Source organism: Scomber japonicus, chromosome 7, assembly GCF_027409825.1.
Source record: "Scomber japonicus isolate fScoJap1 chromosome 7, fScoJap1.pri, whole genome shotgun sequence".
NCBI classification, from domain to species: Eukaryota; Metazoa; Chordata; class Actinopteri; order Scombriformes; family Scombridae; genus Scomber; species Scomber japonicus.
Genome location: NC_070584.1, coordinates 35,147,329 through 35,170,144, shown reverse-complemented (window position 1 = coordinate 35,170,144; position 22,816 = coordinate 35,147,329). Strand labels below are relative to the sequence as shown.

Genomic DNA, 22,816 nt, shown 5'->3' with positions numbered 1-22,816 from the left:
TCACAAGCCAATAAAAAGCCACAAGTAGCAGCAACAGGAAAACTAGTGTCCATTCCTTTCAGCACTTTTCCTCCATAACTAATTTGCTATGGTAGAATCAATAATCACAAGGGTGTTTATTAATACCAGGTGTAACTTGCAAAGGCTCATGGGCCAGATGTTGTTAACTGCAAGTTAATACCAGGTGTAAAATAGGTCAATAACAGTTTGGTGGTAGAACATTTAGGCTCTGTTTACACCTGGTAATGACACAGGATTCATGTCTTGATAATGACGTCCAATCTGTGGGCCTTTGCCGTCACACTTGGTATTAAAGCTTGGGAGGACATGGACTGGATGGGAAGACTTCTAGTCGCTGCTGCTATTTGTAGTTTTTGCGGGTTCGCTTTAGTTGGCAGGAAGAGGCGAAGCGAGGCGACCTTTCAACTTAGTGCATGGATTGTTTTCTTATGAATGTGGTCACACTGTACAGATCATTTACACCTGATCACCTCCAGATCTGATCACATTCTGATCACAAGTAGGGCTGGGTATCATTTAAAAAAAGACGATACCAGTACCAATCCTAGCGCGCTAACTCAAATTCATCACGACTTCACCACCACAGACGGGTCGTAGCTGCTGTGGCAGTGGACCAATCACATGTTGCATTAAATCCAAGAAAGAAGGCTTGTGTTGATTGGCTGTGAGCAAGTCCGTACGAATAGTCATATTTTCGATTGCAGGTATCATTTGACGGGAGACGGTTCTGTACTACTTGGTATTGATTTATTTCAGTTGATACCTTTAAAGTATGAGTACTGATACCCAGCCCTAATCACAATGCCTTCTTTACAGCTATATTCAAACTGTACTTTGAAAAAAAAAAGAGTGACAGCCCAAGTTCAGTCAGACCAATGAACGGGTCATCGAAACCAAAACAATTGAACGCTTTCAGTTCTTGAAGCGCTTCTCCTGCCGGCTGTGTTGCAGAGTGTAGCATCAGAAGAAGCAGAAAAGCAGCCAAGATGTGAAGGATCACTGTACGGACCCGGTTCAGCTGGTACCAAAATAATATTGACTTTGGACATCCAGCCCTAGCAACCGCCATGGCAACCGTGATAAGCCCAGCTATCAGGGTTAATTTTAACCATGAAAACAAAGGATCAGTACGAGAGAGACGTCAACCGAAATGAGTCATGAACTGGTGTAAGTCGAGGCTTTCTGTCTGTCGAACCAGATGATGAACCTGCAGCTGCTCCCAGGAAGGTGTCATGTACCCATAATCCTCTGGTGCAGATCAGGCTCATGTTCAGCTGCAAACAGAGACACTTCTCCAGTTTGATGTTTGAGATCAGCGACGTTCTCAGTAACGCAGCTCCAACATAAAGCTCAGATCCAGTTTTGGCCAAATGAATCCAGAGTTGTTAAGAAGTGTTTCTGCTCCATCGTCACAGAGTCCGTCTCTTCTTAACGCTCCTCCTCAGATGGCACAGCGAGATACGACCGCAGACGCTCAGGATTCACACCTGACAGATGTTGTAGTAAACGGTGTGAGCGTGCCCCTCGCCCATCGAGTCGCCCATCGCCTCGAACATGCAGTCTTTGTGCGTGTGGATCTCCGTCATCGGTACGTCGACGCTGTGGGAGTTGTTGGCAGTGTGTGGAGTCTGCGTGCCGTAAGATGGGACGCTCTGCAGAGGACAAAGACACATGAAGACACACTGTTAGCTTACAGTGACATCATAGTAACATGGTTATTTGTTTTAAACTTTGAGTTTTATTAGTTTTTGCTTTTTTTAACAACAAAAGGACATCATGTAACCCAGTAATAACCCCATAGTAACCCCATAGTAACCCAGTAGTAACCCCATAGTAACCCAGTAGTAACCCAGTAGTAACCCCGTAGTAACCCCATAGTAACTCAATAGTAACCGAATAGTAACCCCATAGTAACCCTGTAGTAGCCCCGTAGTAACTCCATAGTAACCCCATAGTAACCGAATAGTAACCCCATAGTAACCCAGTAGTAACCCAGTAGTAACCCAGTAGTAACCCCATAATAACCCAGTAGTAACCCTCATTTTGTGTGTTTTTTAAATTGTGTCCATTTGTCCCATCTTTGCTCTCCCTGCTCCTCCTGCAGTCTCATATGAGCCAAATGTCATCCTCTCCATCACGTAGATTTCTTCCACTATTCAAAGGCATTGGTCGTTATTAGGGGGACCTGTTTAGAGCCTTTTTACTGGCTATCAGTCAAATCTTTTCCAGATATCACTTACATGTACAATTACCTCGTTGAAATTACACATATATAGAGTTTTTATATTTCCATATTTGTCATTCCTTCTAGAAATTAAATGACTTCTGTTTAAATTGCCTAATTTTCACGTCAAACCAACGCTGATTTTGACCTTAATTTTAGCATGAAATCCTCACTGAGATAAATATTCTGTTTCGAGAGTCGACAGAGAAACATTTCCAGTCTCATCAAACTGTGAAATTGAAAGGTCGTTACTGTTCAGCTGGACTTTCCTGAGCAGCAACAAGGCGCTGCAGAGGGGCGGAGCTTCACAAAGACTCAGATTGAAGCTGAGAGTTAAGAGCTCTAATCTGTTGTGGTTGTTGGTCCAATCTGAACGCACGCTGCTGTAATCTAATCTACTGATTAACAGGCATGAATGAAGCACCGGCTCACACGTGTAATGAAAGGTGGATGCTCCCCATCAGAGGAGGTTTATCTGGTTATATTAGTTATATTTACATCTATATCTTTAGTTTCTTAAAAAAGTTTCCCTTATGGAAGCTCATTTCTGCCAAAAAAAGGAAAAAAAGATCAAAATTATTGATGACAACTCAAAAATGTACTGATTATTTATTTAATAGAATTATGAGGCACTATAACTCACTATAACTCAATTTTATGTGATGACAAGATACAAGAATTTTAGAAGAAGAAGAAATTTTAAGTTTTAAGTGAGTTAGTAGGACAAAATGTTTACCTGATAAATAAAAAATAATTACATACTAAATGTGATTTAAATTAAGAAATCAAAATTAAGTGTAAATTTCAATTTATGATATTCTATTTCAAGCTTTCTTAATTTTAAATAAACTTCTTTTAGTTTTATTGTGGCAGAAACAGATTTCCACCTGTTTCCATCTCTTCTCTAACATCTGTCCATCATCCAGTCTGTCTGACTTCTTTCAGGTTTAAATGAGATCAGATTTTTTTACCTTTCCTGTTGCGCTGAGCGGGAAATCTTTCCGACAGAGATGAGCGATGATTCCTGCTGCCAGAGCGTCTCCCAGGACGTTGATCATGGTCCGAAACCTGTCGCTGTGGAGACAGACGGGACCAGGGAAGTCTTTATTTTAGATCCTATTGTTACTTTTTTTCTCCTGTCGTGTGAACCGTCAGGATGTTTGGCAGCAGTGGAAAATGAGTAAATACTTAAAAATGGTGCTCAAGTGCAATTTTGAGATACTTGACACACATTAACCCTAAAAAGTATTCTCATTATCTTTCATTTGTGGCTTATTTTTCTCAATTCACTGATTGGTTTTTTGGTTCGTAAAATAGTTTCAGAGTTTCCCAAAGCCCAACAAGACGTCTTCAAATGTCTCAAAGATATTGAGTTTATTGTCACAGAGGACAAAAGAAACCAGAAAATTTTCACATTTAAGAAGCTGAACCAGAGAATTTGACTCTAAAAGATCTGAAATCATCAAAACGATTGAATAATAATTAATTAATCAGTCAATTAATCAACTAATAATTGCAGCTCCGATTATAATCCAATAATATGCAAAATAAAATACTTTCTGCATAACTTACAGGATCCAGTCAATCGCCACGATGAGCGTGATGTCATCCGCCGGCAGACCCACTGATGTCAGTACGATCACCATGGTAACCAGGCCGGCCTGAGGGATGCCGGCCGCACCGATGCTGGCAGCCGTAGCGGTGATGCTGCCGGAAACAGAAACACAAGATCATCAATGCTGACTCCTGTTTGTTGTTACCAAGTTATTTATTTATGGATTACAGACATAAAAAAGGGATAATGTGTTAAAATTTAAACATTTGTAGGGTGGAGAAGTGGAAGGAGCTTTTTCTGTTGGATTTTTAACACCACTAATGTTACGTAGATCAACATGAAACTCTCCTGATTGAATCTGTGTAAGAAGATATCTGTTCTTTCGTAAAAAGTCGAAGGTACTGAAGACACGAAGACTTCAGGGTAGAAGGTAACTATGACTCCCAGCGTGGATTACGGTAATTGATTATGCTCCCGCGGCTTCTTTTCCATAGAAACAGCAGCCGAGGATCATGGGTATTGTAGTAAGAAGTGTAAATACTGTAAACTGGTGTCTGAATATAAACCTGTAGGATTGTCCTGAGGAGAGTCCTGAGTGTCTGTGTTCAGTCACATCGAGAAGATCGACTGAAGAAACGATTTAAAAACGAGGGAGAAAAAAGTTCACGACTCAATTACCAACACGATGCCAAGAAAATACAAAGACGTTCAACATAAAAACTAAACAATAAAAACAATAAATGCCTAAATAAAAGCAGAACCATGTGATGCTATTGTTGGTTGCAGCAGCTGTTCAAATGTCAGTTGTTGTTTTAGTTTCTGATCAGGCTGCAGAATATTTTGGTTAGTGTGTGTTCTGTGGTGATCTACTAAGAATAAGAGCAGTAATAACAACAGGAGCAGACAGCAGTATTTAAATGAGGGTTTGGACGAGCAGAAATGTGATCTGATGGAATTAGAGGTTAACAAACATATTGAGTTACAGCAGAAACAGCTCTGTATGGGAGAGTATTCGTGACAAAGTCAATGCTGTTAGTAAAACCACAAATAGTCACACAGGTGGAAAAAACCTGTTGTGTGTGTATTCTGTCTTTGTGTCTCTGTCTCCTCATCTCCTTGACAAAATGCATTTACCCTTTACACTTTATTATATTTAACCCTTAGGTCTGCTCAACCGTTTGGTAGAGGTCACTTTGTGTCATGAAAGTTCACTTTCTGAATCTTTCTGAGTCTGTAGAGGCTGTAAAACATCACATTTAGGCTCAATGAGGAAATAAATCCATGTTTTATGTTGTCATGGCAACAAAGAAGAAAAGCAAAGACATTTTTTTTGCACTTTCTTGGTGTGATCTATAAAGGTCGATTATAATCTAATCATATTTAGTCGACTAAAAGTAGACTTAAACTAAAACAATGTAGACTAAACTAAATCAGAATTAACACTGGTATCTGCATGTGTGAAGAGTAAAAATCAGTAAAGGTGTGCAGGAGGATTTAGTTTACCTGATGGTGACCAACTGGCCGAAGTCCAGCTCATAGTCGTTGACCTGTGCGATAAAGATCGCCGCCACGGCTTCGTACAACGCCGTTCCGTCCATGTTGATGGTGGCGCCTACGGGGAGGACGAAGCGAGCGATCTGCCGGTCAACGTGACAATTCTCCAACAAACACTTCATGGTGATGGGCAGTGTGGCCGAGCTGAGGACAGAAAGTAAAGTCTTAGGCCACCAACATCATACAAACAGAAAACACAGGACATATGATCATTCTAGCATTCCTAAAACAACTAATCTAATGGTGCATCAGACTTGTCAGAGAGGACTGTGTGTTTATCTGTAAATAGTTACTATGGGGTTACTACGGGGTTACTATGGGGTTTCTACTGGGTTACTATGGGGTTACTACTGGGTTACTATGGGGTTACTATGGGGTTACTATGGAGTTACTACTGGGTTACTATGGAGTTACTACTGGGTTACTATGGGGTTACTACGGGGTTACTATGGGGACTCTGGGGTTACTACGGGGTTACTATTGGGTTACTATGGGGTTACTACTGGGTTACTATGGGGTTTCTACTGGGTTACTATGAGGTTACTATGGGGTTACTACTGGGTTACTATGGGGTTACTACGGGGTTACTATGGGGACTCTGGGGTTACTATGGGGTTACTACTGGGTTACTATGGGGTTACTACAGGTTTACTATGGGGACTCTGGGGTTACTATGGGGTTATTACTGGGGTTATTACTGGGTTACTATGGAGTTACTATGGGGTTATTACTGGGTTACTATGGGGTTACTCTGGGTTACTCTGGGTTACTATGGGGTTACTACTGGGTTACTATGGGGTTACTACGGGATTACTATGGGGACTCTGGGCCTACTACAGGGTTATTATTGGGGTTACAACTGGTTTACTATGGAGTTACTATGGGGTTATTACTGGGTTACTACGGGATTACTACTGGTTTACTATGGGGTTACTACTGTGTTAATCTGAGGTAGCATGAAAATCTGTCAAATTCAGTTAAAAATCTGACATTTCCACATCATGTTTATCAGCTGACACACCTCAAAGTCCTTCATCACTTTGCTTATAGTCCACAGATATACAGTACTGTGCTAAAGTCTTATAGGCCACCATTAGATTAGTTGGGACCGGACTCACCTGGAGGAGGTTGCCAGGGCAATGACCATGGCCTGCAGCAGCCCGCGGATGTAGGTGAAGGGGTTCTTCCTGGTGAGGATGAAGTAGAAGAGCGGGAGGAGGATGAGTCCGTGCACAAAGAGGCCGGCGAGCACAGTGATGCCGTACCAGCCCAGCTTCTTCCCCAGCGTGCTCGGGTCCTGCATGTCCAGGATCTTCCCCGCAACCAGGAAGATGATACCAAATGGAAAGTACCTGAGTGGACGCGAGACAGAGGAGGTCAGTTCAGGAGCTGCAGGGAGAAGGAAGGAGGAGGTGGAGGGTTCTCATTTTACTTAGCAAGGTCCGGGTCATGCCAATTGATTACTTATATTACTAGAAATGATTGTTAGATGCAGCTGGTAAGTACTAACAGAATGTGATACTGAAAAGCAGCGTTAGAAATGTACTAAATGCTCCACTGTGTTCTGCAGCTAGTCTACATATAACTGTGTGTGTAGTAGGTAGAGTACAGAGACCTTTTACAGCTTTTTCACTTAAAACGACACTATGAGAGCCCTGAGAGTGAACCAGAACAGTAAAGTTGCAGTCGGACAGTTAAACAATGAGCTGAAACTCACTATGAAGCTATGTACGTGAGTTAGTTTCAGCTCACTGACAGAGAAGACATATTGTAGAATTATATGTTATAGATACTTTAACACATTACACAGTGAACATTGGAGAATTCAGCAGTGAAGGACTCAGTCTAATCATCAGAAATGTTCTATGAGAGCTGAGAGTGAACCAGAACAGTAAAGTTGCAGATAAACAATGGGCTGAGACTTTCTATAAAGCTCAGTAAAGAGGAGCTGCAGAGTCTCTGATCATTCTCTGTAGGTTCACATTACACACTGACAGACTGTGCAGGATAGAAATGTAGATAACAGACACTTGAAGGTCAGTTGCTGCAGGTTCAGGTGTAACACAGCTCTAACCCTCTGTGTCTGTATTCAGTCTGGAGCTCACTGCTGCTGCTCTGTTTAATCTGCTGCTGCAGCTGTAAGACTCCTGCATGATGTCACAGCCGGCACGTTTCCAACACATGATCCTCTGACGGGTCACCAGGTCAAATCCATAAAGCCCTCCTCTGTGTGTGTGTGAGGATAAACACTCAGCAGTCAAACACTGAGTGAACACATTCATACCCAGCAGAGTTAACCTGAACACACAGATAGAAGCTGACAGTCAAATATAAACCCGACTACACGCCTGAATCACTTTTACATCAAAGTCAGTTGTCAGTCTGAAACACTCACAAGAGATTCAACGTCTTTCAGCTTCTAAGATCTCTGTAATCAATTTTACAGTTTAGTAAACTCTGAACGTCCTCTCAGCTAAATGTAAAGCAGTTTACTCCAGAAATGATCTGAAGTAACATCTCACCTAAACTCTGAAACTTTCAGTAGCAACACTTTCTAACAGCAGCGCCTTCTAGAGACCAGTATGATGAATGTGACAACCAACCCTGTTCTCCTCTATAACTCTTTAAATGTAGAAAACCTGGACACACATACTGATCTGCAGTTCACCTGTAAGGTCAAACTCAGGGAACAAACCAAACATCCTTTTTCTTGATGTTTGAGCCAATCAGACAAAACTTTCTGACACTGAAATCAGCAACGAGCTACGAGCAAAAAAAGAAGCAACACTCCAAAATAAAAGAAGAGTCCTTTATGAGTGATAATCTGCATGTACAGACGCAGTGCTCAGCTCACCACACGGCAGCGTTGATGATCTTCATGACGCACTCGTTGATGCACTGACAGACGTTGACCAGCGGCGCTCCTCGCTCTCCCATCCTGCCGAGCAGCAAACCTGCAAACAACCGTCTGTAATCAACCATCTGATCAAAGAGCAGAAGAGCTGCAGCAGTAATAATAACACTAATACAACCATCAGCCTTCACTTCACAACATCAGACGCAACCACTGTTAGAAATGAACAACCCTAAACATGAAACCAAACTGTTCAGAATAAATGAAGAAGTCTGGAAGTTTCCCTCCAAATAAAGACGAGTATTGTAGTATTGTAGGTGAGAGTGTAGCTTGAAACAAGGAAAACTGAACAAAACAAGCTGCTTAGACTGATGTTCAACTTGTCACATACAGCTGATATCTCATTATGATAAATACAAAAATTAAAAAAGTTAACCCTTACATGCTGTTCAGGATCAAATTTGAGCATTTTTTTTACATTTGAGATCTGTAAAAACACCATATACACATTTTTCTTCAAGGTGGACTTTTCTTAATGTGACACTGAATATACAAAAATGGAAATAAATTGCGTGTCTCTTTATTTTTCTGGAGTTGATACACATTTTTGTATGTGCAAATGTCCAAATTTGACCGATGTGTTGGCGTGTTGGCTACATGTTGGTGGCGTGTTGGCGATGTGTTGGTTGCCTGCAGCTCACCCATGGTGGCGGAGAAGATGACGATGCCGAGGACGTTCATCTGCTGGCTGCTGCCGGGACTCGTCTTGTACAGGATCTCCGGCGCCGGCGTTAGCTCCAAGTACACCGTCCGACCTTTGGGGTAGCTGTCGTCGGGCATCACGTACACAAAGTTGGGCTGGATGGTTCTGCTCGGGGCTATGAGGATGGGAACCAGGTCCGTTTTGTACTGCAGGAACACAAAGAGAACATTCAGACAGATTCAATAAGACTGACTAGGCTGGGCGATATGGACAAAATCAAGTATCACCATGTTTTTGACCAAATACAATAATGTAGAGATGACGTAGTTGATGCTTTCACAAAATATTTACACTATGAAATGTTTGATAAATAATCATCAGTAATGTTGCTATATGGACAAAGTGGGTAAAAAGTAAATAACAGAACAGCTAGAAACAGAATAAATTACATAATTTTACTGAAATGCAGCTTTAAAACCAGGAAAAGAAACACTGATGACACATCGCGATATTACGATATCTAAAATCTAAGACGATATCTAGTCTCATACCACGATATCGACATTATATCAATATATTTCCCAACCCTAAGACTGACCTACCAATAGTTTTATCTTCCTTGTGTTTGATATCATAGACTATATCTTCTATTCCTGTCCCTTTCCCTTTGTCCTGTCCTTTTTTATTTTATGTGAAACACTTTTTAACGCTGGCTTTGAGAAGTCAAATTAACTTCATTATTATTTATTTTTATGGCAAATTATTCTCTTCATCTCGGTTTTGTTTTTGTAATGGTTGAACCAACAAACAAAGAGAAAGATGAAATCATCTATTCTGACCCGTAGATTCTTTTATTTCCTTTTCTTTTTAATAATATCCATTTTTTAGCATGCAGGTCGACTTTATTATTTATTATCTGTAGAATATTTGATTTGTTTTTTCAGCTGAAGTCTATGAAGAGCTCTGCAGTTTAAGTTTTGCACTGATGAGTAAAAGTCTTCCTGCAGCTGAGACCACGAACAGACCAACCTGCTGAGGTCAAACTATGATATTATATTATTTTAAATACATATTAATCTGTATAAGTTTGGTATGAATGTGTCTCTGCTGTTCTCTCACCTGCTGAAATGTGGCCTCGATCAGATTAGAGGGAACCATGTTCCTGTGGAGGAAAAACAAACATTATAATAGTTTGTTATAATAAAAGTTGAAGGTATTCTTCTTGAACCCTTTAAAGACTGAACCATCAAATAATCACCAGAAAGTGTTTATTATTAAATTAAATAACACTTTGCATATATGAGTTTAGTTTTGTATCATATTTGATTCATCCACAGCATGTTTCTTTTTAAACAAATAAAACATATTGAATCCAACATGTTTAAGCTCTTATAGTTCCTGCATAGAGCTCATATCAGCCACAACATGAGGTGCAATAAAATGACAGATTAACAGATAAATGAGCTTCTATAGCTGCTGTATATAATTTAATACACACATGATCAACAGGAATTTAACATAAAATAAACTACAAAATAGTTATTAATTCAACTTTGCATTGGTTTATCTGTGCACTACATCAGGTCAGGGTCTCTGAAATTCATGGGTCAGATGATTCACTTTCAGGGTTAAAGACGATATCTCTGCTTCTGCTGCAGTGACTTTTATCCTTTTTAACCTTCCTGTTGTCCTCAAGTACATTTGGACCCAGGACTACAACAAGCCTTCACTGAAAAATGAGGTACACGTTCATTTAATTGAAGCCGAATGACCATAATTTGTGTAAAGTCTGTAAAATCTGTGATATTAGGTTGGAATGAAGTTGGCTAAAAAGGTTTAACACAGAATTGGGTGATAATTTATACCCTACACTTTATAAACCAACCAAACTGGGTTCATTGTGACCCATTAGGATAAAAGCTGCACAGTCGATGGGAGACAACAGGAGGGTCAATTAAAAAAAAAAACTGTTCATCATGAATCCAAAAATGTTACTGGAGTGAAATCATGAATCTGTGGAGAACTCAAAACCATAATAAATAAAACTAAAACTAGAAACAACAACGAAGAGAGTAAATATATGGTTTTGTTGGCTGAACCAACTCATGAGCGCTGATCCTGAGACGGAGATTAAACATTAATACAGGAAGTGTGAGTGGAGACGTGCTGCCAGCTGTGAGGAAGCTCTTAGGAAGCAGGAAGGTGAAACACAGGAAGGAAGTAGAGGTCAGAGTCTAGATCACCTGACCTTCTGCAGGGGTCAGAGGTCAACAGGATGATGGGCACGCGACCACGATCTGCCAACGTGCCGCAGCAGAGATCATTGCATCCCACCGACGCTGACTCAGTTAATCTGTCACTTATCCCTGCAGGATTACTAAAAATACACTGATCAGCCCGCCGGGTAATTGGATTTCTGTGTTTGTGTGTTTTCTATGTTTTTGTGGATCTACGTGATTCTCAGCTGACTGACGGGATCTGTTAAACCCACCTGCTGAGTTTCTGTCAACACAAGATCACTTTCATTATTGAAAATGTAAGTACATGTACTGCACTACTGTACTAAAGTATATTTTTGAGGTACTTGTACTTTACTGCAGTACAGACTGAGGTACTTACACTTTACTGTAGTACAGTTTGAGATACTTGTACTTTACTGTAGTACAGTTAGAGGTACTAATACTTTACTGTAGTACAGTTAGAGGTACTAGTACTTTACTGTAGTACAATACAAAACAATATACTTTATTGTCCCGCTTAGGGAAATTTGTCTTGGACTCAGCAACTGCGCCATAAATGCCACAATAACAGACAAAACATCACCAGCCATACCACCCCAACAACATTTACATGACAGTATTGCACATATCCCATAATACTACGCACAACACATACATACACCAATGGGAAAACACATGCTAAAAGATCACCATAATAAAAGCACTATAAAATTATTGCACATCTTCGGCCTTAAGCAGCTTTGTTTGATGGAAGTTGGAACAAATGAATTCTTAAAACAGTTGAGTTTGCAGTTAGTGTCTCTATATCGTCTGCCCGAGGGTAGGAGCTCATATTATGGGATGGCTCAGTCACTATCCTCTGGGCTCGCCTAAGAACAGTTTGTTCATAAATAAACTGCAGAGGTCTGATAGTTACTTCTTCCTGTCAGCTTCTTGGCCGTGTGCACCAGACGAGTGAGTTTTCAGTTTTGCAGTAAGGTTTCCATACCAGGCTGATATCTCATATCTAAGCTCTGTAGTACCGCCTGGAAAAATAAAAACATGACGCTTTTGTCCACACCATACACTCTCAGTCTGCGCAAAACATACAGTCTTTACATCTAAGTGAACTCCCAGATACTTGTATGGGTGAGTCATGTATGACAACAGGACTATAGTCTCCTACTGATCTCGGGTCTAAGACCGTCTCTTTAGTTTTTTTGACATTGAAAATGAGATGGTGAGCATCGCACCATTGCACAAAGTTTTCTATTTCAGAAAAATAGGCTGAGGGGCTTGAATCTTTGTACAGTAGGCTAAAAGTACAGTTTGAGGTACTTGTACTTTTACTGCAGGACAGATTGAGGTACTTGTACTTTTACTGTAGTAGGATTTTTCATGCAGTACTTTTACTTGTAATGGAGTATGTGTACATTGCAGTATTGGTACCTTTTCCATCATTGAACCTTTTATATCTTTTAACAGACAACATGAGGCAACACAAACTAACGAGTTTCATTTGAAGACAGCACACTATGAAAATGACCAAACATTGCATTTTACAGAGTCTCAGGTTTGACTTTCTGACCTTTGACCCCTCTCACCTGATGAGGTCCAGCAGAGCGTCTGCGGAAGTCATGACGGGCCCGCCGCCCAGCCGGTTGCTCTCCATACCTGACCCCACGCCGGGTTTGATGATGATGACGAGTATGATACCGACCACCACGGCAATGAAGGTGGTCCACAGGTAGTAGGTGACGGTGAGGACGCCCATCCGACAGCAAGCCTTCGACTCCATCGACGACAAACCCGACATCAAACTGCACAAATAATACGAGTTCAGTTAAATAAAACAGATCGGTTAGGGTTTAGGGTGTGTTTAGCGTTAATGTAGGTCTGCTCAACCGTTTGGTAGAAGTCACTTTGTGTCATGATATCTGGTCAAAACCTAAATCTATTGAACCCATTTAACTTTTAGGTCAATCTTTAGCACTTGTATGAGGAATGTAATGCACAGACAGACCATCAGATTGTGTTATGGTTGCTATAGATACAGGTTGTGCTAGTGTATAAACGAAGAATAACACAAACTAGAAAATTCCAGAGAAATGTTGAGTGCCACGGGGCTGCTGCCGGGACGAGTACACGATTTATTTCCAGTGTTCAAAAGACACCCTGATCATATTCTGGTTTCGAGAAGTGCACTAACACTAAGTAACTTTAACTGTTGCAGTATTAAGTACATCTTACTGGTCAGTATCAAGTGTAACAGTAGACGTAAGCAGAGAGTAGTACACAGAGCACAAGGCAGTAGCAACATGCACTAACTCTAAGCACTATAGAGAGAGAGTATCAATACTAGCTCGGCCGCTAGCTGGGTTAACTGGCAAAACAGACAGACAGGAATTAGCCAATCATAAAAGGGTAGCTCAGTTTCTGCCCAGCGACAGGTTGCTAAGGCTCTACGGTTGCTAAGGGCAGCTAAGGCCCTATGGTTGCTACAGCGATATGAGAATCTGCTTGGAAATTCTTGAAAGGCCCCCAGAATTTGGCTCCTGACAAGGTCCCGAACAATTGCAAACTGTGAGAAAACCGTAACTCCTGTCCAAAAACTGAAAACACTGTGAGAGACACAGAAGCCGGCAGATTCTGACAGTGTTTATTTTATTCACATATTCTTTAAAATGAGTGAGTAAGCTCAGTATGAAGACAGAGTGAGATTCTATTGAAAAAAGAAGACGATTACATTAGAGTCAGTGGGGAGTGAGACAGGTATTACCGCCGGTCTCGGCCCCCCCGTTTAAATTTTGTGCAGACCCCGCCTGTCAACATCACATTTTATGAATCCCAACACCTACTGTATGTCTACATTTTGACAAAAAAATATTTGTCTCCTTTTTACGGTTTGGCCGTGAGCTCGAGTTAAAAATAAAAATGAAGGTTATTTTTTACTGCTTCTCACACTCTAGCTAACTGCTGCTTCCACTCTAACTTTGAAGAAAAAGTGATTTCCACTCCTCGTTTGACTGCTCATAGTTTGAAAAGCTTACATTTTATGTAAAAACAGTTTGGTATTTTTCAAGAGAGCACAAGTTTTCCTCCATTTTAAAGTTTGAATCACATTTCTACGTGCAGGTATGAGAGGGCTAGGTGACCCCGAAAAAAAGTGACAAAGGGCAAAATTTTGTGGTGCTAAGCTGCGAGACACTCCTCTGCTGCATTACTGCTGTAGAGGAGTGCCTCGGAGCTGCGCACCTGTGGCACTAATAAAGATTAACAATACATAAAATAACCATATCCAGTTATAACATAGGTGTCAAACTCACTCCACAAAGGGCCATGTGGCTGCAGGTTTTCATTCCAACCAAGCAGGAGCACACCAGGCTCACTCATTTAATCAGCTGAACTCACTCTTCAGTCAGCTGATTGGTGTGCATGTGTGCTCCTGCTTGGTTGGAATGAAAACCTGCAGCCACATGGCCCTTTGTGGAATGAGTTTGACATGCCTGAGTTATAACAATGAAAAGGCTTATAACCTTTTTCCATTGTTAGACTTCGAATGCATCATCAGCAGAGACACTGACTGAATTAAAGCTGATGAATTATTTGTATCTGCTGCAACATTTTAAAGTGCTGAAGGTTAATTTTCATAAAATCAAAGCAGACATCAGACTGTTAGAAGTTGTTGGTGGTGCTATATATTCAATGGTGTTCCTAATATTTTGCACCCCTCATGTATGTATCACATTTAAAGTAGATGATCAGCTTCTATTGAGCTTCATCAGTGTGACTTAGTCATATCAGTGATATCTGACACATTTACAGTGTTTTTAGCATCATATCTCCTCTTAGTGTTTCCTGTTTCTCTGTGGTGGAAGTATAGTAACAAAAAGACTTTGCTACTAAAAACACTGTAACGTTGAAACATAGAAGATGAAGATTTGACTCATTCAGACGCTGAAACTTCATATTAGCTTCACATCAACTTTTAAATCCATGTTTCCACAGAAGGAGGACTGTGGATTTAGTCCTCCATCGCTTCCATTGTAAGTTTATTATGAAGGGATCTTCTAACGGTCAGTATGAAGCTCTGTGTGCGACAGCTGAGACCTACCTGGATGTGATGAGAGGAAGGATGAGCATCTTCAACATCCTCATCAGCAGCTCTCCAGGAAAGGAGAAGTAGATTTTGGCCTGCAGTCAAAAACAAGAGAGATGTTTTAGGAAATATATCAAAATAAAAGCAGGGCTCATTGTTTGTTTAGCTTTTAGTAAAATGTTTTATGCCGCTGTGTTCATATGCAGTGAGATTAGATGTTGATCTTTGTGGAACTTTTGGACTTATTCTGTAGTTTTTACAGTTATTGAACATATCACAGCTGATGTCGCTCTCACTTTTATTGTTCCAGCTTCATTTTCTAAAGTCTCTCTGAACTCTCGTCTGTTACTGTTCAGTCACCAACATCCAGGTAAAGGAAGATCTGAGTGTTGAGACACTTAATAACCCATCGCTGGTGATCTACTTAACAGGTACTGTGTTTGTATCAAAGCTGATATATCTTATTCCTCTAAAACTATTAAAAACACATCAGCAAGCCACACAGCTTCTCTCAGGTTGATTTTATTTAATTAATCTTGTGTTTTCATTACTATCTTTTTAGTATCTGTTGTATACTGTACATATTTAACTTCACATCCAGTCATCTGACCAGCATCAACACTTTTGGACTAACAGCATTACTTTTAGTCACTGGAATTTGACGTTTTTTTCTTTGTTTTATTACATGTTGCTTATTATTTCTTTGTTTAACAGCGCTGCTACGACTTTCTGACTTTACAAATGAACCTCAGGATAAACAAAGGACTCTGCTGCAGACCATCTGTTCAACCAATGAGATAAATTACTTCAATCAACAGTTAATTGAAGAGAAACCTAATAAATCCTCTCAGTTGTTAAGTTCAGTTAACTTTCTCCTTCTTCCTCACGATGACCGCAGCACGTGGCAGCAGGTCTGCAACCTTCATCCACTTAAATCTGACACCGGAAGACCTTTTAATGCCGGCAGCTACTGTGAGATATCTGCTTGACATTAACAGTGTCTTACTATCACTGTACAGCGAATATTCAGTACAAATGTATCTTAATCCATTTTATATTTCATTAAGTCTAGTAAAGTAGCTTCACACTTCAGCTTAACATCTTGCCTTTGGTGTTAATAAAACTCTTTATCTATCTATCACTAAATCTACCCACTGTTCTGTAAAGTAGAAAAGACCTTTAATATTTGATATAAATGAGAAAATCAATGCGGAACAAGTGTTGGTCTGAGTTATATTAAGTTAGTCTGAGAGGGATCAATTCTTCCTAGAAAGTCACTTGACAGAAGAAGCTCTGTAGTTAAAACATAAAGACCAACCCTGTTTCTTAGAAATGATGTTTATATACGACCAACATGTTTTTCCAGTTAAAGCTGCACAGATTACCTCCACAGATTAAGGTTTTTCAAGTTCAAGTCAAGGTTTTTCTAAACACTGAGGTCAAGAGTCCAGAGAAGAAACTGACACTGAAATACTCATGTAAGGTTCAAGTACCTTAACTACCGGACTTAAGCAAATCAGTTTTCACCACTTATCATTAAATGTCAAAACTCCCAAATATATGCAGCTTACTGTGATATTAAACAGTAAATCCTCACATTGGAGAAGCTGGAACTACAGAATGATGATGATACACTTTTGACATTTCACTAACTGATTGATTGATTGATTGACTGACTGACTAATCAACTAATCATTTCATCTCTAATGCTATTCAGTTATTTCATGTAGATTGTAACAAAGAGTCTAAATGTTGTTTCAAAGGAATAAATTATTTTGCTTAAATGTTTGTTGGCATAAAATAAGTCACATTTAAATATACTGAGGGTAGAATTACTGTAAAACAATAGTTATGCTACTATAGGCCTAGACTCCCGGGGGACTTCCCTCACTCTCTATCCCTTTACATTCAAGTACCATTAATGGATGTTAACTTTACTCCTTCCACAGAGTTTTTTTTTCAGCCCCCCTGCAGTCCAGTGTGACCCCCATACCTGCTGCCATCTTTATTATTAGTAATATTTATTTTATTATTGTTGTTGTTACTGCGAAGATTGGAAGAAGATGGTCGCTCATCTGGAATCCGGTTCTGCCTGAGGTTTCTTTCCATTAAAGGTTGGCTCATGGAGGATTGTTGGGTCTCTTTAAATTAAATTAAAGAGTACAGTCTAGAGAGAAGTACCCTGAGATAACTTCTGCTGACACTGAATTGAAAATATTATAAGATGTGACTTTATGTATTTTACTGCAGTCCAGTTTCTGTGGATTTTAGCTGAACTGAATATCGATTAAAAAACACAATACCAGTACCCATCCAAGTACCCTTAAAGTGATACTGATATTAACTGAGTACTTCATCAGATACCCATCACCCCTCCCCCCACATCACCTTGTAAACCATTGCACAACCAATGCAACTAACAGTATCCAACATCTACCTCAATGTAACATGTGCAACAGACTTTGTGTGTGTAAATTGTGAATAAGAAACCATCTGAGAGCCTGACAGCCACTTATTGAATGGAGGGATTAATGAGTGTGGATTTGGACGAGCTACAGTCTCCTGCTAATTATCCCTGACAGTTTTCTACAGGAACAGTTTGTACCTGCAGACAATTAATGGGTCAGTCAGCTCCAATGTTGATACTGTGATGTATATTCTTTGAATGATGATGTGTAAAGTGTTGGTTCAGCACCAAACAGCAAACAGACACAGTTATCTGTAGACTAGCTGCTGAACATAGTGGAGCATTTAGATATTTCCCTCAGGAGTTGGTAGAGAGTAAAAACAGAGCTAAAAGAGAGTGAATACTGGCCAGAAACACGATGAACTAATGAATGATAATGTTGATCAGTAACTGCTGGATGTGGAAATAAACAACAGTTTGCTAACATGTTCAACATATTAACTTACAGCTGATTATATGTCAGTGTTGTGTTCAATGCGTGTTTCTGATAAAAACAGGTGGAGAAAAAAACATTTACTGCAAGTTTAGAGGTAAAAACTATCAAAACAGGAGCTTGACTGTAAAGTTTAGAAGAAACTAATGTTAGATTTGGTATAAATTCAGTTAGCTTTGGTTAAACTCGCTTGCTTGCTTCCATTTCCAAGTGGAATACAAATGTAATGGCATCAAATGAAAGCAGAATGGTTTCATCTCCTTACGAAATGTTGGATGAAAGTTAACGTACAAGTATCAACACTGAATGATGGTTTAAATGCAGCGACTAAATGACATAATACCTATTCCTGTTTTAATTACGTAGGTCTTCAGGCACTTCAGTATTATTAAGTGCTTATTTTTATTATTATTATGTCGGAGCTTTCCGTTTTCCTCATAATTGCAACTTGGACGTTAACTTGAACACTATTATTGGAATTATTGGAATCAGCGCTAACTTTGGAAAACTATTTCTACTTTCCAAGTGTAATAAAAACTTAAAGGATTTAAAGGAAAGCATCAGTACAGGAACGTGACAGAAAAATAACGAGAACAAAAAAAAGTAAGTTCTGGAATCAATGCTAATGTCAGCGCGCTAGGTTAGCTAGCCTCTGCTATGGGAATGCTTGATGAGAGCAAGTTAGCCGTAGCTAAAATGAGTGAGTCCAGAGGGAAACATTCAAAGGGAATTAAAATAACAGGAGCTTGAGAGAAAAATAATGAGAACAAAAAGAAACACCTGCTGGAGTCAGTGCTAACATTAGCAAGTTAGGCTCTGAAAGCTGGTTAGCCTAGCTTTTTAGCTTCCACTTCTAAGAGGAATACAAACTAAAAGGATTTAATGACTGAAGAATGTAAGGTATTAAGAAGAAATTCAGGTAAAGTACCAACATGGGGACTTTATTTAAAGGAAAATATCAAGAACTTGAGGTAAAGATGAACAAAAAAAGTAGCTCAACCACTGAAATTTAAAGGAAGAATCAATTGAAAATTTAAAGGAAACACTGACTGGAATTTAAGCAGGTGAGTCCAGACAGGAAGTTTAAAGCACAGTATGGAGATGGGAGCATTACCGGAAGTTTAAAGAAAAGTATCAAAGCTGAAATATTGTGTCCGATCAGGTGAGTCCTACCTGTGTGGACAGCTGAGTTCCTCTCAGCATGAAGCCCAGCATGCAGCCGGTGAGCACGGCCACAACCGACAGTGTCAGCAGCCCGTTCCTCTTGAAGAAATTCCCTATACTCCGAAAGACGACCACGTTCAACATCAACTGGGGGAAATTCTTGACTCGCTCCCACATCGTCTTCTCTGTTTCTGCCGGAGTGAACGAACTGTGGTCGGAGCGCCGGTCCTCCTCGCCGCTCGGTAAAAGAAGTTCCTCCATGCCCTCCAAAATGTTTCTGGTCGTTTTACTCCGTGTTTGTCTGCGGCTGGCAGGGTGACAAACCTGAACAAACCAAAGGCGAGCTAACCTTTTCCACTGAGGGATTAAATCATCACCGTCTGATCAGACCCAACGCTCCAGGCCGGCTGCAGGCAGGCAGGCAGGGCAGACTTACAGCCGCTAAGAGGCTTAAAGAGGTGGAATAAAACCTCCACGCCTTTGTTTTGGCATCTGGTCTTGCTGCTGGACCTGCTCCTTGTTGTCTTTTTACTAGTTTTTGGCATTACTGTCGAGGTCAGAAGGCCAAACATCTGGACCGAGCTGTTGGACTCTGTTTGGTTTGTACTCAGTAAGGTTCAACTTTATTGGCTCTAGTCTACAGACAAGACTTGTAGTTCTTTTGTACAAGTATACATACACATGAAGCTCGTTGGAAGATTTGAATGTATGGAATCGGTTCCTTGGTATGGAAGAAAGCAGTTTGACAAAATATATATGTATGTGGGACAAACCAATTATTGTCTCTTGGTGAAAAGACGTGTGAACTTTATTCCATAACTGGGTTTGATTAAGCTTTTTCTTAAATAAACTGGGCTGGTCTAAATGAAAACCAATGATCCCCAACATTGAAGTAAATGTGGTAATCAATAGTCTGAATTGAATATGGCTAAATGATCTTCAGTGTATTTTATTTTCCTCCTTTGGTCTTTACGATATTAAAGCTGGTCTAGATGAGATCTACATAAATAAAACAAACAGAATATTAGGCTTTAAATTGATGAAAAACAACATTGTTTTCTAAAATATGCCTGATGTAGCCAAACACCACATCTACTTTACAGGACTGTCTTAAAATGCAATATTGACTTTCACTGTTTTTCCCATATTAAGAGTTTGGTTAGAGTAACAGGTCTTTTATTACATGTTTCCCTTTTTGGTAATTATTTAAATTGGGCTGTATGCAATATTTTTGACGAGAAAACCTATGAGGTTCTGATAGGTTCTTCTTGTCCTCCTTCCTTGGAAGAAGAGGGTGGGGTATTCAGCTGGTTGCAATCTGCAGCCTCACCACTAGATATCACTAAATCCCACACATTGCACCAAAATGTCAAGATAAAGGGCCCTCTATATGGAAGCCAGAAGACGACAAAAGTAAAAGATTATCAGACAGTGTAGAAAATATAACAGAAATAAATGATACACTGTGTTATTGGCTGTTTTATTCATGTAATTAATTAGTGTAATTAATGTAAACTCTTCTTGCATATTTTGCTTTTAGGAGAATATAAACTGAGTGAATTAGTGACGACAATTCTGTGTAATCTAACATCCCAAAAAGATCCAGTCTTACTAGAAAGAGCAGATGTTTAAGTTTAGAAATCCTTCATACAGGAAGTAAAGTGAAGTCTTGATAAACTGACTGACTGCTGACTTCCATCAAATGAAGCTCTTATTGTTCAGTTTACAGTTGACCTACTCTGAGATTAATCCTCAGAGGTCGAGATCATGACGTGAGGATTCGTCAGCTTCCTCTTTACTGTGTTGATAAACAATCAAACTCTGGAGCGTCGCTTCTAATCCAATCACTGCTGTTAAAGGCTGGCATCACGCCTGGATCAGGTCCGATTGGTCAGGATGTGAAGGTGAGAGACAGGAAGTAACTGTGACGTAACATTCAACCTGAAGGTGAGCCAGAGTCCAAATACAAAAAGCAGAGCTGCGTTTGTGTGTAGAGTTAAAGTCCTGCACCCGTTGCCCCAGAGGACGGGGATAATTAAAGCCCAAGGGTTGCTGGAGATGTTCTGTAGGCACAAATACTATCACCTGCATACACCCAGGACTTTATGGTGACTGATATATGCAGCATATAGGGACTGGAATACACAGATTTTAGAGAAGAAAAAAAAGATAGATAGATAGATAGTATTATAGTAATATGCAGTATTACAGTAAAAGTACTGCAGTATTATAGTGATGTAGTATGCAGTATTACAGTAAAAGTACTGCAGTATTATAGTGATGTAGTATGCAGTATTACAGTAAAAGTACTGCAGTATTATAGTGATGTAGTATGCAGTATTACAGTAAAAGTACTGCAGTATTATAGTGATGTAGTATGCAGTATTACAGTAAAAGTACTGCAGTATTATAGTGATGTAGTATGCAGTATTACAGTAAAAGTACTGCAGTATTATAGTGATGCAGTATGCAGTATTACAGTAAAAGTACTGCAGTATTATAGTGATGTAGTATGCAGTATTACAGTAAAAGTACTGCAGTAGGAGAGAAGAAGTATTTTCTGTGTAGAGTAAATATGAGTGAACTTTACAACGAAATGATAAGAAAGTTTGTGTTGTTGTAGAAAGGTGGAGCTGGCACCACCAGCAGCAGCAGCAGCAGTGTGTGTCTGCAGGCCTACAGCTGCTCAGGTGGAGGCACTGAGTCTGTCCTGATATTTGAATATTTGTGTACAACTGATCCAGTGTTCTGTTCTCTTTGATTTTAATGTCCACATTTTTGTAGAACCTGGGAACAGTTTGAGGTTGGAGTGGTTAAAAATGATGATTGGTTATAACAAAGACAAAGGACTGAGAGAGCTGACACAGCGCTGAAAGAAAGATGTTCCACTGAGTGAGAAACGTTTGCAGCTTCTCAGATCTACATGCAAACCTGAAAACTGCCTTCAGGAGCTCTGACAGATATGAAATATTTCCATAACATTTGCAGCTTGAACCATATTAGTAAACACACACACACAGACCTACAGATAGGCAGGTACTGAAGGAGAGGTCTGAGCACTGAGGTCTGAGCACTGAGGTCCTAAAGCCCTCCATATACTTTCTTACCTGCTGCACACTAAGACATGCGGGGTGTAATATAATACACACAATTCTGCTTTTAATATTTTCTTCTGTTTCAACAACAGACACGAACACACACGAACACTATGAAATAGTAAAACACACCTGTTTCACTTTCATACATTTGCATGAAACTGTTGAAGTCAAATAAGATTCTTTGCAGCCATGTTTCTATACACACACACACACACACACACACGCACACACACACATACACATACACACACACACACACAGGTTTGATGGTTTTGTTCAGGTATCTGGCACAATAAAATAAACAAAAAGAAACCAATCTGTCAACGTTCACATCATGATAAAAGGTGTAATATAACCTTGTGGGAGTGGTCTAGTGGTCTAGCCATGAGTGGCAGTCTGCATGCTGTAGGTGGGGTAGAGGCTTT

General features: G+C 39.9%; 1 protein-coding gene across 1 annotated transcript; it reads right to left on the bottom strand.

Annotated features, from left to right (window-relative positions):
* Positions 1 to 1,502: 1,502 nt before the first annotated feature.
* Positions 1,503 to 19,554, bottom strand: slc1a8a (solute carrier family 1 member 8a). Its single transcript, XM_053322695.1, has 11 exons — positions 19,303 to 19,554; positions 15,245 to 15,324; positions 12,735 to 12,950; positions 10,031 to 10,073; positions 8,910 to 9,117; positions 8,209 to 8,308; positions 6,473 to 6,706; positions 5,304 to 5,498; positions 3,818 to 3,952; positions 3,217 to 3,319; positions 1,503 to 1,673 (listed from the first exon to the last, which is right to left on the bottom strand). The coding sequence occupies exons 1-11, from the start codon at positions 19,552 to 19,554 to the stop codon at positions 1,503 to 1,505; spliced, it is 1,737 nt and encodes a 578-aa protein (XP_053178670.1).
* Between the last annotated feature and the right edge of the window lie 3,262 nt (positions 19,555 to 22,816).